General features: G+C 43.2%; 1 protein-coding gene across 1 annotated transcript in view; it reads left to right on the plus strand.

Annotated features, from left to right (window-relative positions):
• The window catches only part of LOC125242698, an 86,796-nt gene that overhangs the window by 19,807 nt on the left and 45,751 nt on the right, over positions 1–21,238 (plus strand). The window contains 12 exon segments of the mRNA XM_048151592.1: positions 3,208–3,451; positions 3,858–4,017; positions 4,462–4,715; positions 5,630–5,704; positions 6,505–6,738; positions 7,119–7,253; positions 8,056–8,231; positions 8,812–9,034; positions 9,277–9,434; positions 19,566–19,693; positions 20,176–20,300; positions 20,597–20,799. Coding sequence (XP_048007549.1) covers positions 3,208–3,451; positions 3,858–4,017; positions 4,462–4,715; positions 5,630–5,704; positions 6,505–6,738; positions 7,119–7,253; positions 8,056–8,231; positions 8,812–9,034; positions 9,277–9,434; positions 19,566–19,693; positions 20,176–20,300; positions 20,597–20,799 — 2,115 coding nt within the window.

Consider the following 21,238-nt stretch of genomic DNA (forward strand, 5'->3'; position numbering starts at 1 on the left):
GAAAGAGAAGAGTGGATACCATAGTGTACGGGATGTCAGCTGATAGCGGCGCCCGTCGTCAGATTGGAGGGTAGTATCAGCCTGGTCAGCAACAGAGTCTGCAACGATACCGTAGTAGACGGAGCCTGGATAGTCGTGGTCGTGGCACCATTGTAGGGGAAGACAGTGTTCGCGGTGAGCGTGACATCTTAGGCGCGACGGGCGTTATCAGCGTGGCGGCTAGCAGCACCAAGGGCCCACATCAGCAATCTTACCAGCTTGTCACTGCAGCAGACGCTGTTATGTTCGGCGGTGAGATTGAGACGGCCGTCGTCAGCTCGAAAGGCGTCTCGATGCCCTGTCGCGTCGCGCAGTATCGTGCTCGGTCGCCCTCTCGAGGTCGCCGCCGTCAGCGCGGGAGGCACCGGCGCCAGCGTGGCAGTCAGCTACATCGGTGAACAGCATCAACAGAGTTCGCGGCGTCGTCACGGCAAACGCGGCAGGAAAATTAGCGACGCCTTCGCGGCAGCCGCAGTATTGCGCTCGGTGGCGCGATGAAGGTCGCCGCGTCTGCAATCTTACCTCGTGCGATCGAGGCGACATCAAGGCGCCAGCATGAGCGTGTCGGCCGACGACACCGGTGGAAAACTTCAAGTAGCTTGCGGCGTTGTCACGGCAGACGCAGCAGAAGGATTGCGACGCCTGTGCAGCGGTTAACAGTATTACGCTCCGCATCACTACTGAGGCGCCAGCATAAGCGTGGCGGCCAGCAATACTGGTGGACAGCTTCGGCAGGGTCGCGTCTCGCGTCGTTGTCACGGCATATGAACGCTCTACATCACCATCGAGGCGCCAGCATAAGCGTGGCGGCCAGCGATACTGGTGGACAGCTTCAGCAGGATCGCGGCGTTGTCACGGCAGATGAGCTCGCTGCATCACCATCGAGGCGCCAGCATAAGCGTGGCGGCCAGCGATACTGGTGGACAGCTACAGCAGGTGGACAGTCAGCAGGGTCGCGGCGTTGTCACGGCAGACGAACGCTCTGCATCACCATCGAGGCGCCAGCATAAGCGTGGCGGCCAGCGATATTGGTGGACAGCTTCAGCAGGCTCGCGGCGTTGTCAAGGCAGACGCACGCTCTGCATCACCATCGAGGCGCCAGCATAAGCGTGGCGGCCAGCGATACTGGTGGACAGCTTCAGCAGGATCGCGGCGTTGTCACGGCAGACGAACGCTCTGCATCACCATCGAGGCGCCAGCATAAGCGTGGCGGCCAGCGATACTGGTGGACAGCTTCAGCAGGATCGCGGCGTTGTCACGGCAGACGAACGCTCTGCATCACCATCGAGGCGCCAGCATAAGCGTGGCGGCCAGCGATACTGGTGGACAGCTTCAGCAGGATCGCGGCGTTGTCACGGCAGACGCACGCTCTGCATCACCATCGAGGCGCCAGCATAAGCGTGGCGGCCAGCGATACTGGTGGACAGCTTCAGCAGGATCGCGGCGTTGTCACGGCAGACGCACGCTCTGCATCACCATCGAGGCGCCAGCATAAGCGTGGCGGCCAGCGATATTGGTGGACAGCTTCAGCAGGCTCGCGGCGTTGTGGCGGGGGCAGAAGGTGGCCGCGCTGGTAGCCTGCGTATTGACGACTGATCACTAACGGCACGGCGCTCGCGTCGGGGCAGCAGCAGACATACTTACAGCGTCGCATGCGACGCCTATGCGGCGGCCACAACGTTGTTCGGCGGCACCGCAGAGATGGCCATCGTTAACGAGGAGGCAACTTCTACGCAACCTCGGCGGCGCCGACGCGGCGGACAACACTGCCGCGGTCAGCGGCGCTATCGCAGCGCTACAGTAAGTTTCGGCGCCGACACGTGGCTTGGGGCCTCCGCACCGAATCGGAAACCGAACATGTTCTTTCTAAAATAATATGAATCTGCTCACCCATTCGTCGGAGAAATTCAAACCTCCTTGGAGCGCGGTATTCCTGCACCGCGCCCGCCGCCGCCGCCGCCGCCGCCGCAGCCCGCAGGTCGCGCAGCCCGCGGTCGCGAAGCACGTGGTCCCCGGAGCACGTGGTCCCCGGCGGAGCAACTTACCTACGTTACCGCTTATATTCTCGCGCGAAACTTTTAATACGCGGATAACACTTCCTACTTTAGTCTCGGAAATGCGAATAGTTTAAAAAGAAAACTGATTAACGGTAACGATTTTTGCAGCATGGAACTTTCTTACAAAAAAGTGGGTAGAATCATAAAGCACCGCTCGTTCATTTCTATAGTGAGAACCCCGAAAGACGAATAATGATCGCTAGCGAGGCATAATATATCTCATTATTCAAGACGAACGAGCGCAAATTAAAAGGGAAGAAAGAATTGACGGATGAAATTGAAAAATTTCATAATTCCGAAACGTTATAAGCCACTTTTTAAATAAAAACACGAATAACTCTGGTTTGACCAGAAATAACAAGGAAATAGAAACTAAAAGATTAATTTCGAGACACCATGCTGTAAAAATGTTCGAACGGAATACGCGACAACCGGTCACTTCGGCGTTCGACGAAACAATGAGGGTGGCTGGTGGCGAGTCGGGGCGCGGGGGGCCTTGTGTTGCAGGTGGGGAAAAACGGGACTACCAACATCGCGGCGGTGAGACGCCGGAGCGACTTACAACGAACGATGGCGCCATCTATCGGTCCGATGCGACGTCTACGACGTACTCTCTATAAAGACCTCGGATATACAAACGGCACAAATAATAACATTTTATGTGAGTGTTAATTCGTTTTAATCCATAGGCAACCCTATCGCCGGACGCCGCGCACGTGCGGCTTGTTTCTTTGTAAGAATTTTGTAGGTATTTAAAAAGGCGGCATTTCGTGAACATCAAAGCAGTGGGCCTTCTGTACTTGTACTATTATATATTCTGTGCTTAAAGTGTAATTTAACACAAAAACAATATTTTTATTGAAATTTTATGCTTAATTATCGTCACAAAACTGACAGTGAGTTAATGTTTGTTAAAGACTTACGCTAATTGGGGGGGGGGGTAGTCCCAAATTCTGAAAATGCCCTTATACAAGCGGTATCTCACATTGGAGAGCCATTCGATATCCCAACAATGAGATAGGCGCGTATTTGTGTAACCGTGATCGCACATATATGGTTTCGCTTCTCCCTTGTTTCTTACCCAACTTCACACTTATAAACCTCTTCGCAGGTATCTCAAGTAATAGTAACAATGGGCTGGCGCTGCATCGACTGCACCGTCTGCGAGGGTTGCGGTAACCGCGGCGACGACGGTTTACTAGTGCTATGTGACGACTGCGATACTGCCTGGCATACTTATTGTGCAAGACCTCAGTTGGCTGAGGTGCCGAGAGGAGCTTGGCGGTGCGAGAGGTGTAGAAAGTGTCTTACTTGCGGGACCAGGGAGACTACTGCTTGGTGCGAGAACTACACAGGTAAAGGACTACCTACTAGTTATTGTCTAAATGGGTCGTTAATCACCCTGCGAATAAAACTTATGGAATCTTTTCAATTCCAATATTATTTATCGGGTCTGAAGGCAAGATGCTAATTGTATCATTGTTATTTTTTCTTATTAGTGTGACTAGTGTGACAGAGGAGATAGTTGTATTTCGTTCGCTATGGAGCTTTAACAGCATCTTGTCTGCGTAGTTAGGGCTTCGGGAGATGCTTTGTTAAATAAATATAGAATATATATATATATTATTATCTATATATATTATTTTAAATTCATTATACGCGATTTAATCCGTTTCCATAGTTTTATTTTATAGAAATAAAGTTTAAATTCATATAAAATCGAACGATTTTCATTTATTAATTTTACTATTTTGTGTACAGAATGCGGACCCTGCGCGTCGCTAGTGATGTGCTGCGTGTGTTCGGAGCCGTATTCGGACGGCGAGCTGATTATCCAGTGTGAGAAGTGCATGCGATGGTTACACGCATGCTGCGACTCGATAAGGAGCGAGACGGATGCGGAGACTTGTTGTAGAGCTGGGTAAGTGAAAATTTTCGACTCTTTAACTCTTAAGTATTCTAATGGTGGGGGAATATATTTGCTAATAGGATTTTGAGCTTTAATGAAAAGTAATAATGTTCAATTTTGAATAATCAGTGACAACTTAGTTTGGTGAAGGGGGTAACAATGCCATATTTTGAACAAAGGCTTTCTTTTCCTATTTTGATTTTCATATCCCGTTTCTCATCGAAGTCGCACTTTCGACGACGCCATATTTGTCTGTCTGCGCCAAGATATCCGAAATTTTGAAAGGCAAAGGCAAATTTCGTCGAAGCAAAATTTTTTAATCAAAATAATGTCCATGTCAGAACCGACACTTCGGATAGAAACAAATTTTCTGCGTCGCCTGTACCGTAGTGTCAGCACGGCGTCTGTGTCATCGTCGGCCCCGTCCACGAGTATTTACTGTAACATCTTCGTCAGCTACAACTGCGTGGTGTGCCGCGGGCGCGACTCGGCGCCGCCGCACCTCGCCAAGGCCATCGAGGCGCCCCCCGCGCCGCGCGTCCCCCCGCCGACGGCCGCCGCGCTCGGGCTGGGCGGCGAGTACTACGTGGATGACGTGTGCCTCTCGCAGCGCGGCGCGCACCACATGAAGCAGCTCGAGGCCGAGATGGGCATCACGCACCAGCGCCGCAAGAGGCGCTTCAAGAACGAGACCACCGAGAAGGACCAAGGTGAGTCACGCCATATATAGCGGGATGGCCTTCGATATACTATTTGACGCGGAAGGCATATTGGAAAAGACAAACATTTTTTTTACACATTCAGCAAATAGTAGGATGGACGGATACAGAATAGGATGGATGGCCGTAACTTTTACCGGACGCTTGAAAGTCTCTCTAACTTACCCCAATTTCTCAAGCTAAGGCCGGCGCAAATTGTTAGGAAATGATGATTATCAATTCCTGACAGTCTTTTCTAACACATATATGTATAAAAATCAGCCTTGGGAATTTAAGGCAAGTTAGTGTTTAAAAAAAACCTTATAGAAAAAAAATTGCCGATGAGCCCGAACTAGTTAGTATGCAAACATTAAACGTCAATACGAACTCTACATTATCCCAAAATTTCATCCTTGAAAAACTGAAGAAGGTCTGGCGACTCTGGGCTCTTAGTCCATGTCTTCGATAATCTATTTTACTCCCTTGTGACACAATCTATTATTGAACGGCTAAATTAAATGACCCTGTACGCCCTATGCTTTTTAATTTCTATATCAGCAATCGCAGTTAATCGTAACTTCTGACAGATCATAAAATTCCTAGGTATTTTTTACTTTAATCACATTTAAACCAATAGATACGCAAGCTTGGTTCGTTTCATTGCTTCAAGTGCCTGAAGGGCTTATAAGAAACTACAAAATAGAAACCCCTCGATGCGGGGCTCCTTCGACAAATATGTAATATTATTAGAAATGCCTAGGAATTTTACGATCGGCCGGATCCTACGTTCACTGGCGGATATTTATACAAAAAATAACACAATGTAAAATACAGATAGAGCTTATTTAAAAGATCTAACGTAAATTTTTGTGTGTCCACGCTGGCATTGTGGATTGGAATAGAAATAATGGCATCTATTGAAACAGTGGTTCAGAACGCTGACGTCGAGATGCCGGACGACTCCAAGCCAGACAGCACGGCCGAAGTTAAGGAGGAACCTGGTATGTTTACTTTCTAACTAATTCAACCGTAAATGGCTTACCGTAGGAATTACTAATATAAAATTAGTGCAGACTTAGGGCCGGTTGCATCAAACCGTCTGTCACCGTAAAAACGTTCGTTAAATTTTATTGTATTATGGGAAGTTCCATAGTCGTCTGCTGCGTGACGATGTTGTGTCTGTCAAATGTGGTTGATGCAACTGGCCCTTAACACTTTCGCTACCAAGAACCCGACTGTCGGGCACACCGCTCGTAGAAGCGTAGCCGATTACATGGGTTTCCCCGTATGTAGCGAAAATGTCGTAGCGCCGCGTAGAGCCCGGTTTAGAAAGTGTTAATTGTTTTGTTGCGCGTCTAAGGTTCATTCTCGATCGTTTTCCATGAGACCTACCATCAAAAATATAGGGACAGAGTCGCACCATAATGTCCATAAGGATTCCTTTTGAACCTTTTTGGTACGGAACCCAAAAAAGAAACAAGATGAAGGAAAAACAACGTGGTTTGTCATTTGGAACCATGTTTCCTTCGTCATAGCGTAGTTTTCGATTTGAGATGCTTTAATTTCGATTTAAATGAGTACCTAAATTGAATGTTTTACCTAATATAACACTGAATTATTCAATATTTTTAATTATTCTTTTCTAACTTATATTTGATATTTGCATATTTTTTCTGGCACTTCTCAATTTTTTGTCTATAGCTTTGTGTATTTTTTGTGTATTCTTTTTACTCCAAAAATAACTACTTTGAAGCTTAATTTACATACCAATATTTTTTGCAACGCAAACCTATCCTTTCAGGTATCTCAAACGCGAACCTCAAAGAAGGCATACTCTGGAACGTAGTAAACGAAGGTCCCCCACCTGAAGGCTTCACAGTCTACACCACGGAATCCGGCCTAACTGTTCTGCGGAGGAAGAGGCAAAGGAACTTGAACAAGTTGGGGATTGGCGGGTTCGTGGTGCGACAGAGACAGAACACTAAGGCGCAGGCTGATGATGAGAAGGATGGTGATGGGACGCAGGCGTCTGGAGGTAACGGCTACTTAATTTACTAATTTGTGAGTATATTACAAATAGCGATTATGTTGTCTATTAGAATCAAGCTCGAATCCGCGCACAAACATCGGATATCAACTGCTTTGCACAGTCGTCTTCGAACTACAGGCAGGCCAGATTCAATAATTTTTGACCATTTGAACCAATCGGGACCCAATTGGTACAACTTGACCACTAAAATACCGCTGTAGACTTGTAAACCTTAGTCTACTAGTAGCAATCATTACGAACGTGTCATGCTATTTCAGTCAGTCTCAGTACAAGACGTATTGACACTATCTAGACAGAACTAGCATGACACGTTCGTACGTTTCCCTTAAAATACGAAAGAAGCTTTACTTTTTTATTTTCGACAGAATCACCAGGAAACAAGCGTAAGCCGCGTCGGAAACCGCGCTCTAAGTTGATGGAACAGTTCCCATCTTATATGCAGGAGGCGTTTTTTGGGAAAGAACTGTTGGAACCTGCGAAACCGGCCGTTAGTTCTACAGGTATGGTCTATATTTTATTTGATTTGGAACTCTAAAAATAATATAAGAAGTTACCAATAGGCTTGTGTAGGACATGTACTAATTGAAACAAAAGACACGATTCCCTGCACTGTACTAGACCGAACTACTCCCAAATGATTCTGCTCTCTAGTACACTCACACACGCGCAACAGAATGGGAGCGAAAGGAGCGAAGAGCCGAGGAGTGACAATGACAGCAAAGCGATCCGTGTGATCCGACCGAAACCGACCGAGAGCGCGCGAAAACGGCCGATCAGCTCTCGGCTAGTACGAGTGAGCGTTACTGTACGCCATATGCACAATTTGTCTCCCGTTCTCTTGGTGTACTACTGTCCTAAATGTCCTAAAAGAACGCTTCGGAGATCGTACTAGTTGGGAGCGATCTTTTCAGTGAACGAGCAGGCACAACTCTAGTTACCAAGTTAGAAACTGCAAAAATAATTTTGACGTTTAGGACAGACTCAGAAGTTAATAAAATTGTGTTTTTAAATAAAATATACGTACTGGAGTCCTTGATAGTAAACCTGGTTTTTGAGTCGTTTTTCGTACGTGTGTTGTAAAAGATTACTGTTTCTTAGCGATAATAGGTCTGTAAGCTTCGTTAGAGCGTAGAGTAAATACGTATAGAAGCCTTACTGTATAACAAAACCCCTGTTTGATCGCTCGCGAGCAGGCGTCCATCTCTAACGTCAGCAAAATTGGTGACTCGCATGTGCTTGAAACGGCGCGAAGAAGCCACGCGGTTAGACCTTTCAAATCTTTGAATGTAACACTTTTTGCAGGAAACCCGTCGTCCAGCCCCAGCGGTCTAGCGCGCCCCGGCACGCCGGAGGGCTACCGCGAGCTGAGAGACTTCCGCCTGGAGCCCGACAACTCCGACAGTGATGACGAGGAGGTGCTCGCCGCGCTCACCACCTTCAACGATAATGACAGCTCCTACATTATCACTCTCAACTCCGTGAGTACCCGCAACATATAGAATAAATAGAGTCTAGTGTTCTGAGAAGTAGTAGGGGAATCCAATTTAAGATTTGGCGGACAACAACAGCCATCACTCTTAACTCCATGAGGACCCGCTACATATTATAGTTTGGTTAGTGCTGGATTTCGCCTGGAGCCCGACAACTCTGACAGTGATGATGAGGAGGTGCTCGCCGCGCTCACCACTTTCAACGATAACGACAGCTCCTACATTATCACTCTTTAACTCTGTAAGTGTAACAAATAATTATATTCTGGCCAACGCCAGACAGGCCAGCTTATCCCTCCCGTGTGTTTACTGGGTAGATGGGTAGCGTGGCATACGTTTTCCCACTAGTGTGTGCCTTCTAAATTGTACGGGATTCGCGTACTTAACCTATAGAAAGTTCTCTCGCTTGATGACTTTATACTATTTTAGCTGTTTGGTATCTTTCTAGTCTCCTTAATAATGACAAGTCGGAAACAAAGCAGTGTTTCTTGTATCTTAAATTGTGTTAAAAACAATAACGGAAATGTACTTGCAACGGAAATCCATTAACACTGAATTTAATTTACAGGAGGAAGTAGAACTCCTAAACACTATAAAGCCCAAAACGGAGAAAGAGGACCCAGACAACTCAAAAATTAAGACTGAAGTCACGGAAGAAAGCTTGAAGCATACTGAGGACTCAACAGCTCTGAAGAATGCGATTTTAGGACCGCAGCCCGCTGAGAGCGAGCAGACTGCTCCTTCGGAAATACCCACAGTGCACAGTACTAAGACTGAAACTATCAGTAGTGGTATGTAATGGAATTCTATTAGATGGCTTCTGATTATCGGCCAGGAAATTTTTTCAACCCTAGTTGGTAACGTTGGTTGATCAACGGTCCAAAATAATGTAACTTTTTATCATACTAATATGAAATGATGCAGCAAGATATCGTTAAGAGTTACAAAATTAGTTGTTAAGAATATGATTTTCTGTACTGTTTACTGACTAAGCTTTTCACTATAACCAATAAAAAAGATACATTTTCCACAGAAACGGGCGGCTCGTCCCAAGCGTCGACGATATCACCAAAAGATGATCTTTCGCTATTGGGTGTCAATTTGGACGCCATGGTGCGAGACACTCTCCCAGATATGGACAGCAATGATGTTGATGAGATCTTCAAGGGCGTGCTGACTGACGATTCACAGGTATGCTAATTTTTATCAATTTCAGAGCTCTAGCCTTCCTAATTTAATAAAGCTTTATTTGACTATCAATCTGAAAAGTTTTGTCGCCCCTACACTGAGTGAAATTTATGGCCTAACTCGTTTGATTGCACCATTTCGTGGCACCTTCTCGTTTTTATGTGTTCCTATTTGTAATATTTTTCTCTTTTGTGTGTTTACGAATAAAATTTATTCTATTTATTTATTTATTGTTCAAATCAAAGAGTCAAATTCCCTGAACATAATTTTAGGGCTGAGGATGGCCTTCACTTGGCTGTAACGAATATTAAAGGTCACTTCATGAAAGCAATTGTGTAATGAACAAACTTTGATTGTAAGAGTGAACTGAATACATTTGTCTGTCATTCACCATTCACCACTTTATTGGTTAATCTGTCACACACAGGCATTTTCATTCATTTTCGTTCCATTCGTGCCAACTTTTGTGAATGTGACCTGTATATTATTTTAACTCGATATTCAAATTGAAGATGTGAAATATTCAATATACTGTAACGTAGTATATTTTCTTGGTCGTAATTAATATTTTTTTATAAATCTAAAATCGAAATTTCTTTAATTTTATTTTGTTTCAAATCCTCAACTGGTGCAAAAATACTTGCATCCACACATGTATGCACTTTTCTGCATAATCTGTGCACGGGTTGCCAGATAGCTAAAAATAACGCGTTGTATGAGATTTTTTAATTGTTACTCCAGTACATTTTTATAAATGAAATTAATATAATTATATAGAAATAATGCAGAAATTTATCTTGAATACATAACAAAATACTGTAATATTGGTACTCTAAATAAGAGGCCTGTCTGGAGTGACAATCTTGCTATGTACATCATAGTAAATCTTTCATGACTCTGATGGAGTCTCAAATAAATATAATATATTAATTCGATATATTATGTCTTCCTGGGTTTGTCACCCTATGTCCTTGATTGCTCCATATGCAAATAGGTTAATGATCTTGGGTGGTCGATTTCCTTTTTTGACCCTTTTGGGTGCACACGCACTTTCTCCACAAGACCATACCGCATGGTGGTCAAAACGGTGGAAGCAGAAGGCCTGCAATAATCCTCAGATTGAGGATGATCTGTCTTCTGCTGTGGGATTGGGAGCGCTCCGCTAGGAAATTTCTTTGACCTTTAGCGGAGCCGGGATTATATTTATAGATATATATATTATTAACTCTGGAAATCCTTGTGACCGGCGCAAGTTCTGAGTCCTGTTTGCTGGAAGACGGCCTGCCTCTGCCGCATTTGTCTCGGTGTCCACGTGGCACGCGTTCCGGGTTGAAAAGTCTCCGCAGTGCAGCCAACATTCCCCGGGAGGTCCCGTGCCACCTTCCACAGCTTTCCCGAAGGTTCACCATCTTAGAGGTCGGTCCAATTTATCCTTCTAATGGTCAGGGCAACTGCGTCAGCTGCAATTTAGGTAGATTAAATTCATAGAGTCAGTAATTTAGAGCAAGCAAATATTTTTGAGAACTGGTACCTAGGGTATTTTAATAGTATAATTTCTAGTTAAAAATTAAGATAACTTGTGTGAAAATTTACTTAGAACCCTTTTAAGCGACCTAGCTTCCCGCTGAGCTCTGTACATTGCATTGGTGTCGAACAAGAGAATTATAGGTCAGTTTTCACACGGTTAGCGCAGTAAGTAACTAAATTAAGAACCAACTGAACAAACACATTTTGGCAAGAATTTTCTATATAAATAAATGTTATAAAATATAAACAATCTTAAATTATTTATCTCCACATATACTTCCCCTAGCAAGCTTATTTCGACACCGTTTTTTTATTATTTTCAGTTTCTGTATTTTTTTTATTATTATCACTTGTGTCCTTAATTTGTACAGCCGGAGCTTTAAGTTTATTTAACAGTAAGGCACCCTGTGATAATTGGCGCCCAAAAGTTTTGAATTTAAAAGCTTGCTGAAGGAATTTGGTGGAATTTTGGTACCAGAGAAATATTTAGAATTTTTTTGTATGACTCACCTTTTGTTTTTGCTGCTTGCTCTTAGACTATGAAATATTCCTTTTGTGCCATTATTTAAATGCATTTCTGTTGATTTCCTGCACATTTTTTTTATATATTTAGAAAGGAGAAAGTTTAGTGATTACGTAATCATTTTGAGGTTATTCAAGTGTCAAAGAAAGTTGAACACGTGTTAGTGTGCATTGATTTCCATAGTTGGAAATTTGAATAATTTTGTGTGCATTTTCGATAATTTGTGTCGCCTTGAAACTTTTATTATTATTTTGAACGTTTTACAATATTTTTTTGGAAAACTAAAAGTTGCCTGCACTTGTAAGCAAAAGTTTACCAGGGTTTTGATTAAAAGTAGTTGCACTGACTTTCAAATTTGCCAGAGCTTTATCATTGTGTTACTAGATTTTATATTTAGCTTAGAGCCAGCAAGCATTTGGTTTTTGTTTTTTTTTGTGGCTTGTAACTCTAAGACTGTTTAGGACACATATTTTTTTTGTTTTGTGTTTGGACTTTGGCAAGTTTAGAAAGAATATTAGATTTTGTCAGTCAGCTGACTGTTTTAAAAGGTAACTCAAATAAAACAAGGTTTGAATTTTTTAAAAGAAAATTTATAGTTTAAAATACACACTTTTACATAATAGAGCATTGTAATACCAGTATTCTCAAGAATTAGATTCACATTTAGCAAAATGGAGAGAAATATTCAGTTTCACGCATTGTTGAAAGACGAGCTCACTTATGAGGTAAAAATTCGTTCAGAGACTCCCGCCAGTACAGTAGATGCTCTGAGGAAACAGCTTCGGGTTCTTGTTGTCGAGGCTCCAAGCGAAGACATTTTAGAAACTTCGCTAGCGGCAGACACGGAATTGGATATTGTGGCTAGGAAGATTGATGATTTGTCGTCCCTTGTCGCGAAGTATAGTGAGTCCAAGGAGAGGTATGCCTTGAGCCGAGCGAAGGCATTAGGGTACCATATTTATCATCGTCTTGCTAGGATCCAGCCTGAAGAGGATGACCAGGCATTGTTGGTTACGAAGTGCAGTTTGCAGTCCAGGTTGGAGAGTCTGCTGGCGGAAATTGAAGGTCCACTTGTGGGAACTGCAGCACCAGTTGGTGTCGCTGAGGGTTCGAACCCAAGTGCTTCAGCTTCGGCCGGTAGTTCTGAAATGCCAATAGATAGTTTTAGAGAAATGCGTGTACAATGCTCGAGTGACTTGAACATTTCTAAATGGCAAGTCAAGTTTAACGGATTGACAGACCCGCGCTCATTTTTGGAGCGTGTGGAAGAATTGAAGGAGGCAAATGGTGTGTCAGATTCCAAATTATTTAAGGCCGCGCCTCACTTGTTTATTGATGGTGCTTTATTATGGTTCCGTGGTATTAAGAGTTCGGTTTCAAGCTGGCAAGAGTTAAAGTCACTCTTGTTAGATGAGTTTGTCCCTGGTGATTATGATTTTAGGTTGAAACAGGAAATTCAGGCTAGGACACAGGGCGAGAACGAGCCCATTCATTTGTATTTTGCAGTAATGTCAGGAATGTTTGCTAGATTAAAGTCAGACTTACCGGAGGAAGCGAAGCTTGACATCTTGTTGCACAACATTCGACCACATTTTACACAGCAGTTAGCATTGGTAGACATCCATTCCGTCGCCGAACTGAAGACTTATTGTCGAAAGGTTGAGTTTTCACAGCAAAGGGCAAAGTTATTTGTAGAACCGCCGAAGGTTAGTGAACATACACTTTGTCGCGATCATGTGTATAAGGCCTCCAGTTCCAAACATCAACAAGTAAACGCTATTGCTGAAAAACAAAACTCAAGCTTCGCGAGAAAGTCTGACGGTTCGGTGCCACAGTGTAACACTTTGCCACAGAGGAAACAACATTTTAAAACTAATCTTTAATATTTCAAAGCCACAGCGGCCGGTATGTTATAAATGCAACAAAACTAATCACAATTTCAGGCTTTGTAAACAAAGGCCTAAAAATGGTTCGTTTAAATGTTACGGTTGTGGCAAGCCTGACACTGTGCGGTCAAAGTGTGACATTTGTTGTCAAAAGGGTAACGTTCAGAAACCGATACCACAACAGTCAAAAAACGCCTAAGGCAGAATCGCAGCAAGTTAAATGGCCAAGTGAATCGATTAAATTTAGAATCGATTGCACAAAACAATAATTTAAGTTCGATTGCTACGATTCTGTTTACACCAAATAAAAATGATATCAGGCCATATTTAAAAATAGGTGTAAATAATTTTGAGGTTTACGGTTTAGCCGATAGCGGCTCAGCATTGTCGGTTTTAGGTAACAATGCACATTTGGACTTTTTGAAATTCGGTTTTGTACTTCAAGAGGCACACTCCAAGTCGTGTAGTGTTGCGAATGGAGTCGATTGTGAGACAATCGGGCATATTTTTGTTCCGGTTACTTTTTTGAATGCTACCAAGGTTATTAAATTTGTAGTTGTACCCTCTATTGTTAATCATGTTGTTTTGGGGGTAGATTTTTGGAAAGCATTCGATTTATTGCCTGACGTTTTAAAAAATGCGAAACGTATGACTCCACCTGAAAATTATTTTATGTGTAACGGTTTAAGTGCGGAACAAGTAAACACGATCCGGTCTTACGAACACTTAACTGCGGCCGAGAGGGAACTCGCGGATACCGTTGTAGGCAAATTTAAAAACATTTCGTTTGAGGAGAAGGGGCTTGGCAGAACCAGCTTAATGGAGCACACCATTGACACTGGCGACGCCATGCCCATCAAAACGAAACAATATCCTTTGTCTCCGGAAAAACGCGCTGCTTTATCCTCCGAGTTAGACCGTATGTTGAAGTTGGACGTAGTTACGCCCTGTGAGAGTCCGTGGAATAATCCGGCTCTTTTAGTTAAAAAATCTAACGGTGATTGGCGATTCTGTTTAGATTGCAGGAAGTTAAATTCGATCACGAAAGGAGATTCGTATTCCATTCCGTATATTCCCCAGATTTTGGACAGTTTGAAGGAAGCGAAATACCTGACCACGATCGATTTAAGTTCCTCATTCTGGCAAATCCCGTTAGCTAAGGCCTCACAGGAGAAAACCAATTTTTGCGTTCCCGGTCGTGGTATGTTTATGTTCAAGGTCATGCCCTTTGGCCTCTGCGGAGCGCCTGCGCGTCAGCAGAGGCTAATGGACAGCCTTATTGACCATAATATAACGAGCGACATCGAAAACGGTTTAGTTTTTTGTTACATCGATGACATCGTTATTTGTTCATCAGATTTTCAGACGCACATACGGTTGCTAAATCGTGTGTTGGCAAAGTTGGAAAAGGCGAACTTAACCATCAATTATGAGAAGTCTAAGTTCTTCAGGCAGTCTATAAAATACCTTGGTTACGTCGTAGACGAGTTCGGGTTGCGTACTGATCCTGACAAGATCTCCGCCGTTCTCAACTTCCCCACACCAACGAGCGCGCGTGACGTAAGGGCATTCTTAGGAACGTGCTCATGGTATCGACGGTTTATCCGAAATTTTGCATCGATAGCCGCTCCTCTGAATAAACTTACGTCACAGGGCAAGAAAGCGCCACCTTTCGAATGGTCTGTAGAAGCAGAGGAAGCATTCAAAACTTTAAAAAACGCTTTAGTTACGGCACCCATTTTGGCGGTACCGGATTTTAATAAACAATTTACAGTACATTGTGATGCGTCGTCCTACGGGATTGGCGGAATGCTTTCTCAGACCATCGACGGTGTTGAGCATCCTGTTGCATACGTTAGCCGCGCCTTAAATAAATGTGAGCGAAATTACAGCGCCACAGAAAGGGAGGCTCTCGCGGTTTTATTTTCAGTGGAGAAATTTCAGGCATATTTAGGCTCGCGTAAATTTAAAGTGATCACTGATCACGCGTCACTCAAATGGTTCATGAACCTTGAAAACCCGTCAGGGAGGTTAGCTCGTTGGGGTTGCAGACTGTCTCAATTCGATTTTGAGATTGAGCACAGAAAGGGATCGCTTAACGTTGTGCCTGACGCACTTTCGAGACTTATGAAAGTTGACGTTATAAATATTACGAATGATGACGCTGAGCCAGACGAATGGTATGACAAGATTGTAAATGGCTGCAGGTCATTTCCCGCGAATTTTCCGAATTTTTGTTTAAAGGACGGGAAACTTTTTAGACTTTCGAAGGCCAAGTATAATTTGTTGCGAGAGTTTGAATGGAAAGAAGTGGTGAAGAAGAGTGATCGAAAGAGAGTTTTGCAGCAAAACCATTGCGAAGCAACTGCAGCTCATTTAGGTGTTTTTAAAACTCATCGCCGGTTGGCGTTGACATACTTTTGGCCTGGTATGTACAAGGATGTAGTCGAGTTCGTAAAGGCTTGCGATGTCTGTGCAGCGTACAAGCACTCGCAGAAACCGACTGCAGGCCTCATGGGACAACCAAAGGTATGTCATCGACCATGGTTGGTAGTTAGTATAGATCTTGTCGGTCCGCTTCCGCGCTCTCGGGCAGGTTATACATTTTTGTTGGTTGTTACATGTTGCTTTTCGAAACATACACTGCTGTTTCCACTTCGCCGCGCTACTAGCGTTTTGGTGGCGAAGCATTTTGAAAACCATGTCATTTTGGAACATGGCGTACCTGAAACCGTAATTTCGGACAACGGAGCGCAATTCACGGGATCAGAGTTTAAGCAGTTATTGAAACGCTACAACGTACCTAACATTTTTTACAGTCCGCGCTATTCTCCGCACGTGAATTTGGTGGAACGTTATAACAAAATTGTAATGACCGCCGTAGCGTCTTACGTAAAGGAAAATCACCGTACATGGGACGAAAAACTGCACCAGATTAGGTTTGCCATAAACAGTGCAGTCAGCGAAACCACCGGGTATTCTCCTTTCTTTTTAGTGCACGCGAGGGAACCGGTCATTAACGGCTCCTTTTATAAAGATACCGATAAACAATATTGTGTAGGTATACCTAGAGAGGAGTATGCGGGCGAATTTGGTTGTTTGAAAGATATTTTTGAACAGGTTAGGGTACGTATGTTGCAAGCACATGAAACAAATGCCAAGTATTATAATATGAGACGCCGAGAGGCGAGATTTTCGGTTGGGGATATTGTTCAGAAGCGTACGTACACGCAAAGTGACGCTTCTAAGTTTTTTATGTCGAAGCTCGCACCTAAGTATGAACCGTGCAGAGTTAAGAAGGTTTTGTCCCCATTAGTTTATGAGCTCGAAAGGTTGGACGGTCAACCAATCGGGTCGTGGCATATTAAAGACTTTAAGTAGGTATTAACGGGAGTCAGGTTTTGAGGTGGAAGTCATCTCTGGACGCAAAGCCTCGAGTCTATAGGACTTGTCGCTTTGCCGCCAGGGTTGACAACTGCTATCACCTAGCTCTCGTAATGTAACATATGCGGTTGAAATCGTTAGTAGTGTTAAATATTCGGTAAATATTTAATTCACGAATTTTGTTCGGAACGTGACGAACAGGAAAGCTGCTTCGTTACTATGTTTGCATTGTGTGATGCATGTTAGGTATATAAATGCGTGATGTATGTTAGGCGCGATCGATACTGTGCTCAGTCTTAAATCGAATTGGGCTGTAGGTACTTACAGTTTGGTTAAGAGTTTGGAAGAGTTATCCTTGGACGCACGATCCCTCGTCTTGTACCTGTCGTCGTGCCGCCAAGGACGACAAACCACTCACCAGCTACTGTGCCTCTCAACCTCAAGGTCAGAGCCGTCTTTAATATGACCAAATAGCAACATTTGTTGCAAAAATTTTGTCAGGTACTACCATACCGGACAAACACAGAAATAGTACGTTTTTTTTTGTATTTTGTTAGCGTATCTTGTAGGTAACGCGTCGTTAGGCTAAATACCTAACGTTTTAGTTTAGGTACTATTTCGCATGTTGCCACGCCTTGTTTTTGTTTACGGTATACCATGTTTTGTGGGTGTTGTGCAACATGATTTTGGATGTTTCGTTTCCTCCGACAAGTTAGTCGGGGACACGGTTTTGGACTATTTTGGAGTTTTAACTAAGAGGGACTAAAACTTAGATCTTGACGATTTTGTTTTGTTTTTGAACTTCAGGTTCTTTGGATTTCGGAGTCGGCCCATAGTTTATGGACTAGACATTTTCATTTTGCCCGGACAAGCAGAGTATATTTTAAGGAATGCTGATCAGCGGTCCTGGCGTTGGATATTGGCTTTCTTAGCACAAGGTGCTTTACATCGCGTTGTGCTGAGATCGCCAACGGTTCGTTCACTGGTTGTTAGGTATTACGGAGGTTTTTTTCTATGTGTTGCGCGGTTGGCCTCATAGTTTTTTTACCTGCCGTTATTGGTTACGTGGGTTCGAGATTTTTTTAGTTTTGAGTTTTGTGGATATGGCCTTTCAGGCAAGTTGATGAAAATAGTAGAATTGTTTAAAAGTTAGGAAGCTTTGATGGTTTTGTGTAGACATTTTTTTTTAAATAAAATCTCGAAGCCTCGTTTTGTTTTCCCTTTTTCATTGTCCTTCTGGGATACTATTTCTTTTAGTATTATAGTTCAGTTTTCTTGCCTTAGGGTTGTTTGTTGTTGCCTTGGTTACTCACAGTTCAATGTGATGAAAGCCGCTGGGGACAGCGGGCGGTTCACCTACGTTGAACCTTTAAATCGGGGAGGGAGGTATTGTAACGTAGTATATTTTCTTGGTCGTAATTAATATTTTTTTATAAATCTAAAATCGAAATTTCTTTAATTTTATTTTGTTTCAAATCCTCAACTGGTGCAAAAATACTTGCATCCACACATGTATGCACTTTTCTGCATAATCTGTGCACGGGTTGCCAGATAGCTAAAAATAACGCGTTGTATGAGATTTTTTAATTGTTACTCCAGTACATTTTTATAAATGAAATTAATATAATTATATAGAAATAATGCAGAAATTTATCTTGAATACATAACAAAATACTGTAATATTGGTACTCTAAATAAGAGGCCTGTCTGGAGTGATAATCTTGCTATGTACATCATAGTAAATCTTTCATGACTCTGATGGAGTCTCAAATAAATATAATATATTAATTCGATATATTATGTCTTCCTGGGTTTGTCACCCTATGTCCTTGATTGCTCCATATGCAAATAGGTTAATGATCTTGGGTGGTCGATTTCCTTTTTGACCCTTTTGGGTGCACACGCACTTTCTCCACAAGACCATACCGCATGGTGGTCAAAACGGTGGAAGCAGAAGGCCTGCAATAATCCTCAGATTGAGGATGATCTGTCTTCTGCTGTGGGATTGGGAGCGCTCCGCTAGGAAATTTCTTTGACCTTTAGCGGAGCCGGGATTATATTTATAGATATATATATTATTAACTCTGGAAATCCTTGTGACCGGCGCAAGTTCTGAGTCCTGTTTCGCTGGAGGACGGCCTGCCTCTGCCGCATTTGTCTCGGTGTCCACGTGGCACGCGTTCCGGGTTGAAAAGTCTCCGCAGTGCAGCCAACATTCCCGGGAGGTCCCGTGCCACCTTCCACAGCTTTCCCGAAGGTTCACCATCTTAGAGGTCGGTCCAATTTATCCTTCTAATGGTCAGGGCAACTGCGTCAGCTGCAATTTAGGTAGATTAAATTCATAGAGTCAGTAATTTAGAGCAAGCAAATATTTTTGAGAACTGGTACCTAGGGTATTTTAATAGTATAATTTCTAGTTAAAAATTAAGATAACTTGTGTGAAAATTTACTTAGAACCCTTTTAAGCGACCTAGCTTCCCGCTGAGCTCTGTACATTGCATTGGTGTCGAACAAGAGAATTATAGGTCAGTTTTCACACGGTTAGCGCAGTAAGTAACTAAATTAAGAACCAACTGAACAAACACATTTTGGCAAGAATTTTCTATATAAATAAATGTTATAAAATATAAACAATCTTAAATTATTTATCTCCACATATACTTCCCCTAGCAAGCTTATTTCGACACCGTTTTTTTATTATTTTCAGTTTCTGTATTTTTTTTATTATTATCACTTGTGTCCTTAATTTGTACAGCCGGAGCTTTAAGTTTATTTAACAGTAAGGCACCCTGTGATAATACTCTTTACTTATAGGAATCTCAAGAATCATCCGTATCATACGTGAACTCCATGGCCGGTACTCCGTACTCGCAGCAGCGGCAGCAGTTGCAAAGTCCGATGGAGTACGCATCGCCTTACCACACCGATTTTGGCGGTAGCAGGTAAATACTGAAGATAATTAAGGTTGAGCCACAGAAAACTATACGATAATATCAGTACACCTACACCGATTAATAGCGCGTGATGTATCTTCAAACACTAACCTAACAACAAAATTTAAAAAAAAAACCTTACATAGTGGACCGATTTCCATCAAACGTGGTTAAGAACAGTCCCTACTAATTCAGCTTTCAAACAAAATAAAAACCTGAACCTAAATCGGTTCATCCGTTTAGGAGCTACGATGCCACAGACAGGCACATCAAACTTATAACACCCCGTCGTTTTTGCGTCGGGGGTTAAAATTAAAATGTGTATGTCTGGTAAGAATAAATGGCGATGAGATCAGTTCATGTTTTCTTCACTTTTCATCAGGTGTGACTAGGGTCCAATCGTCAATTATCTGTGTGGTGGTAAAAAATACCTATGTATCACTTATTTTTGTTTGTACATATTCAAACGTGTTATTTGTTTGATTTTGTAGTAGCAACAGTGCCCTAAGCCCGCTGTTTTCGGAGTGCGGTAGCGGCGCCTGGGGCGGGGATCAGCCCGCAGCGCCCACACCGTCGTACAACCAGCGCTCCGCCGAAAAGATGCGTGCTGATGAGAGTGAGTACTACACTGAAATCATTCCAACTTCCAACATGACCATATGGCTGGTTTTAGTGTCATGCGTACCGACCGCGCGGAACTATACGCACCGGACTAGTATGTAGTAAGTTCAAGGAGCCTTTTAGAGAAAAGCGGACGGGTGCGCGCGGACGACATCAACTTCATATAAATTGGTCGTGCCGATCGCTCCGCGCGGTCGGTCTGTGAGACACTAAAATCAAATCACTCTATAACTGAGCCTTTTTCTACGTCATGTAAATGAACGTTATAAAACAAAACTTACTCATGTTCAGGCCTAGGTCCCGCCGCGACGATATCCGCAGTCCTATACGCGAACACCAACCACCCCGAATGGAAGACCGAATTCCCCAACTGGACCGACCGCTGCAAGCAAATCCTAAAGAAATGGCGCGCGCTCCCCGTAGAACAAAAGGCACCTTACCTACAACGGGCGCGGGACAACAGGAGCGCTATACGCATGAAGAAGGCACAGCAGGTGCGTACGTGTGGTGTGCTCAGTGTGGTGTGTGCTAACCCGACTCACTTACCACTTGTCTTAAGCGACGTGTGTTTTTAGCTTCGGAGCTCGCTACATAGGGTCTGTTAGCGAGAGATTTTTGATACTTGTATGGATGAAGTCGTCACAACTTTTAACTTGTCTTAACTTTGAAAAATCTAAGTTTACACTATTTAAATCGAACAACTTATAAACGTCGCCACATAAGCGGTAAATTACAAATTAGTTGATATACGTCACACGAAAGGGGTATTGGATCGTGTCTGTTATAAAACTGCTTTTAAATGTTTCAACCCTATTATTTTCACTTAGTGCAGCGATACTTGATTGAGAGCTTTGACTTTTCGTATACTTCACTTGGGTTACTTCATTCATACAATTTACAAGTTTTCAGTGATTTAATCTAGTTCAAGATGTA

This window comes from Leguminivora glycinivorella, chromosome 3 (genome assembly GCF_023078275.1).
Source record: "Leguminivora glycinivorella isolate SPB_JAAS2020 chromosome 3, LegGlyc_1.1, whole genome shotgun sequence".
In the NCBI taxonomy this organism is placed as follows: domain Eukaryota; kingdom Metazoa; phylum Arthropoda; class Insecta; order Lepidoptera; family Tortricidae; genus Leguminivora; species Leguminivora glycinivorella.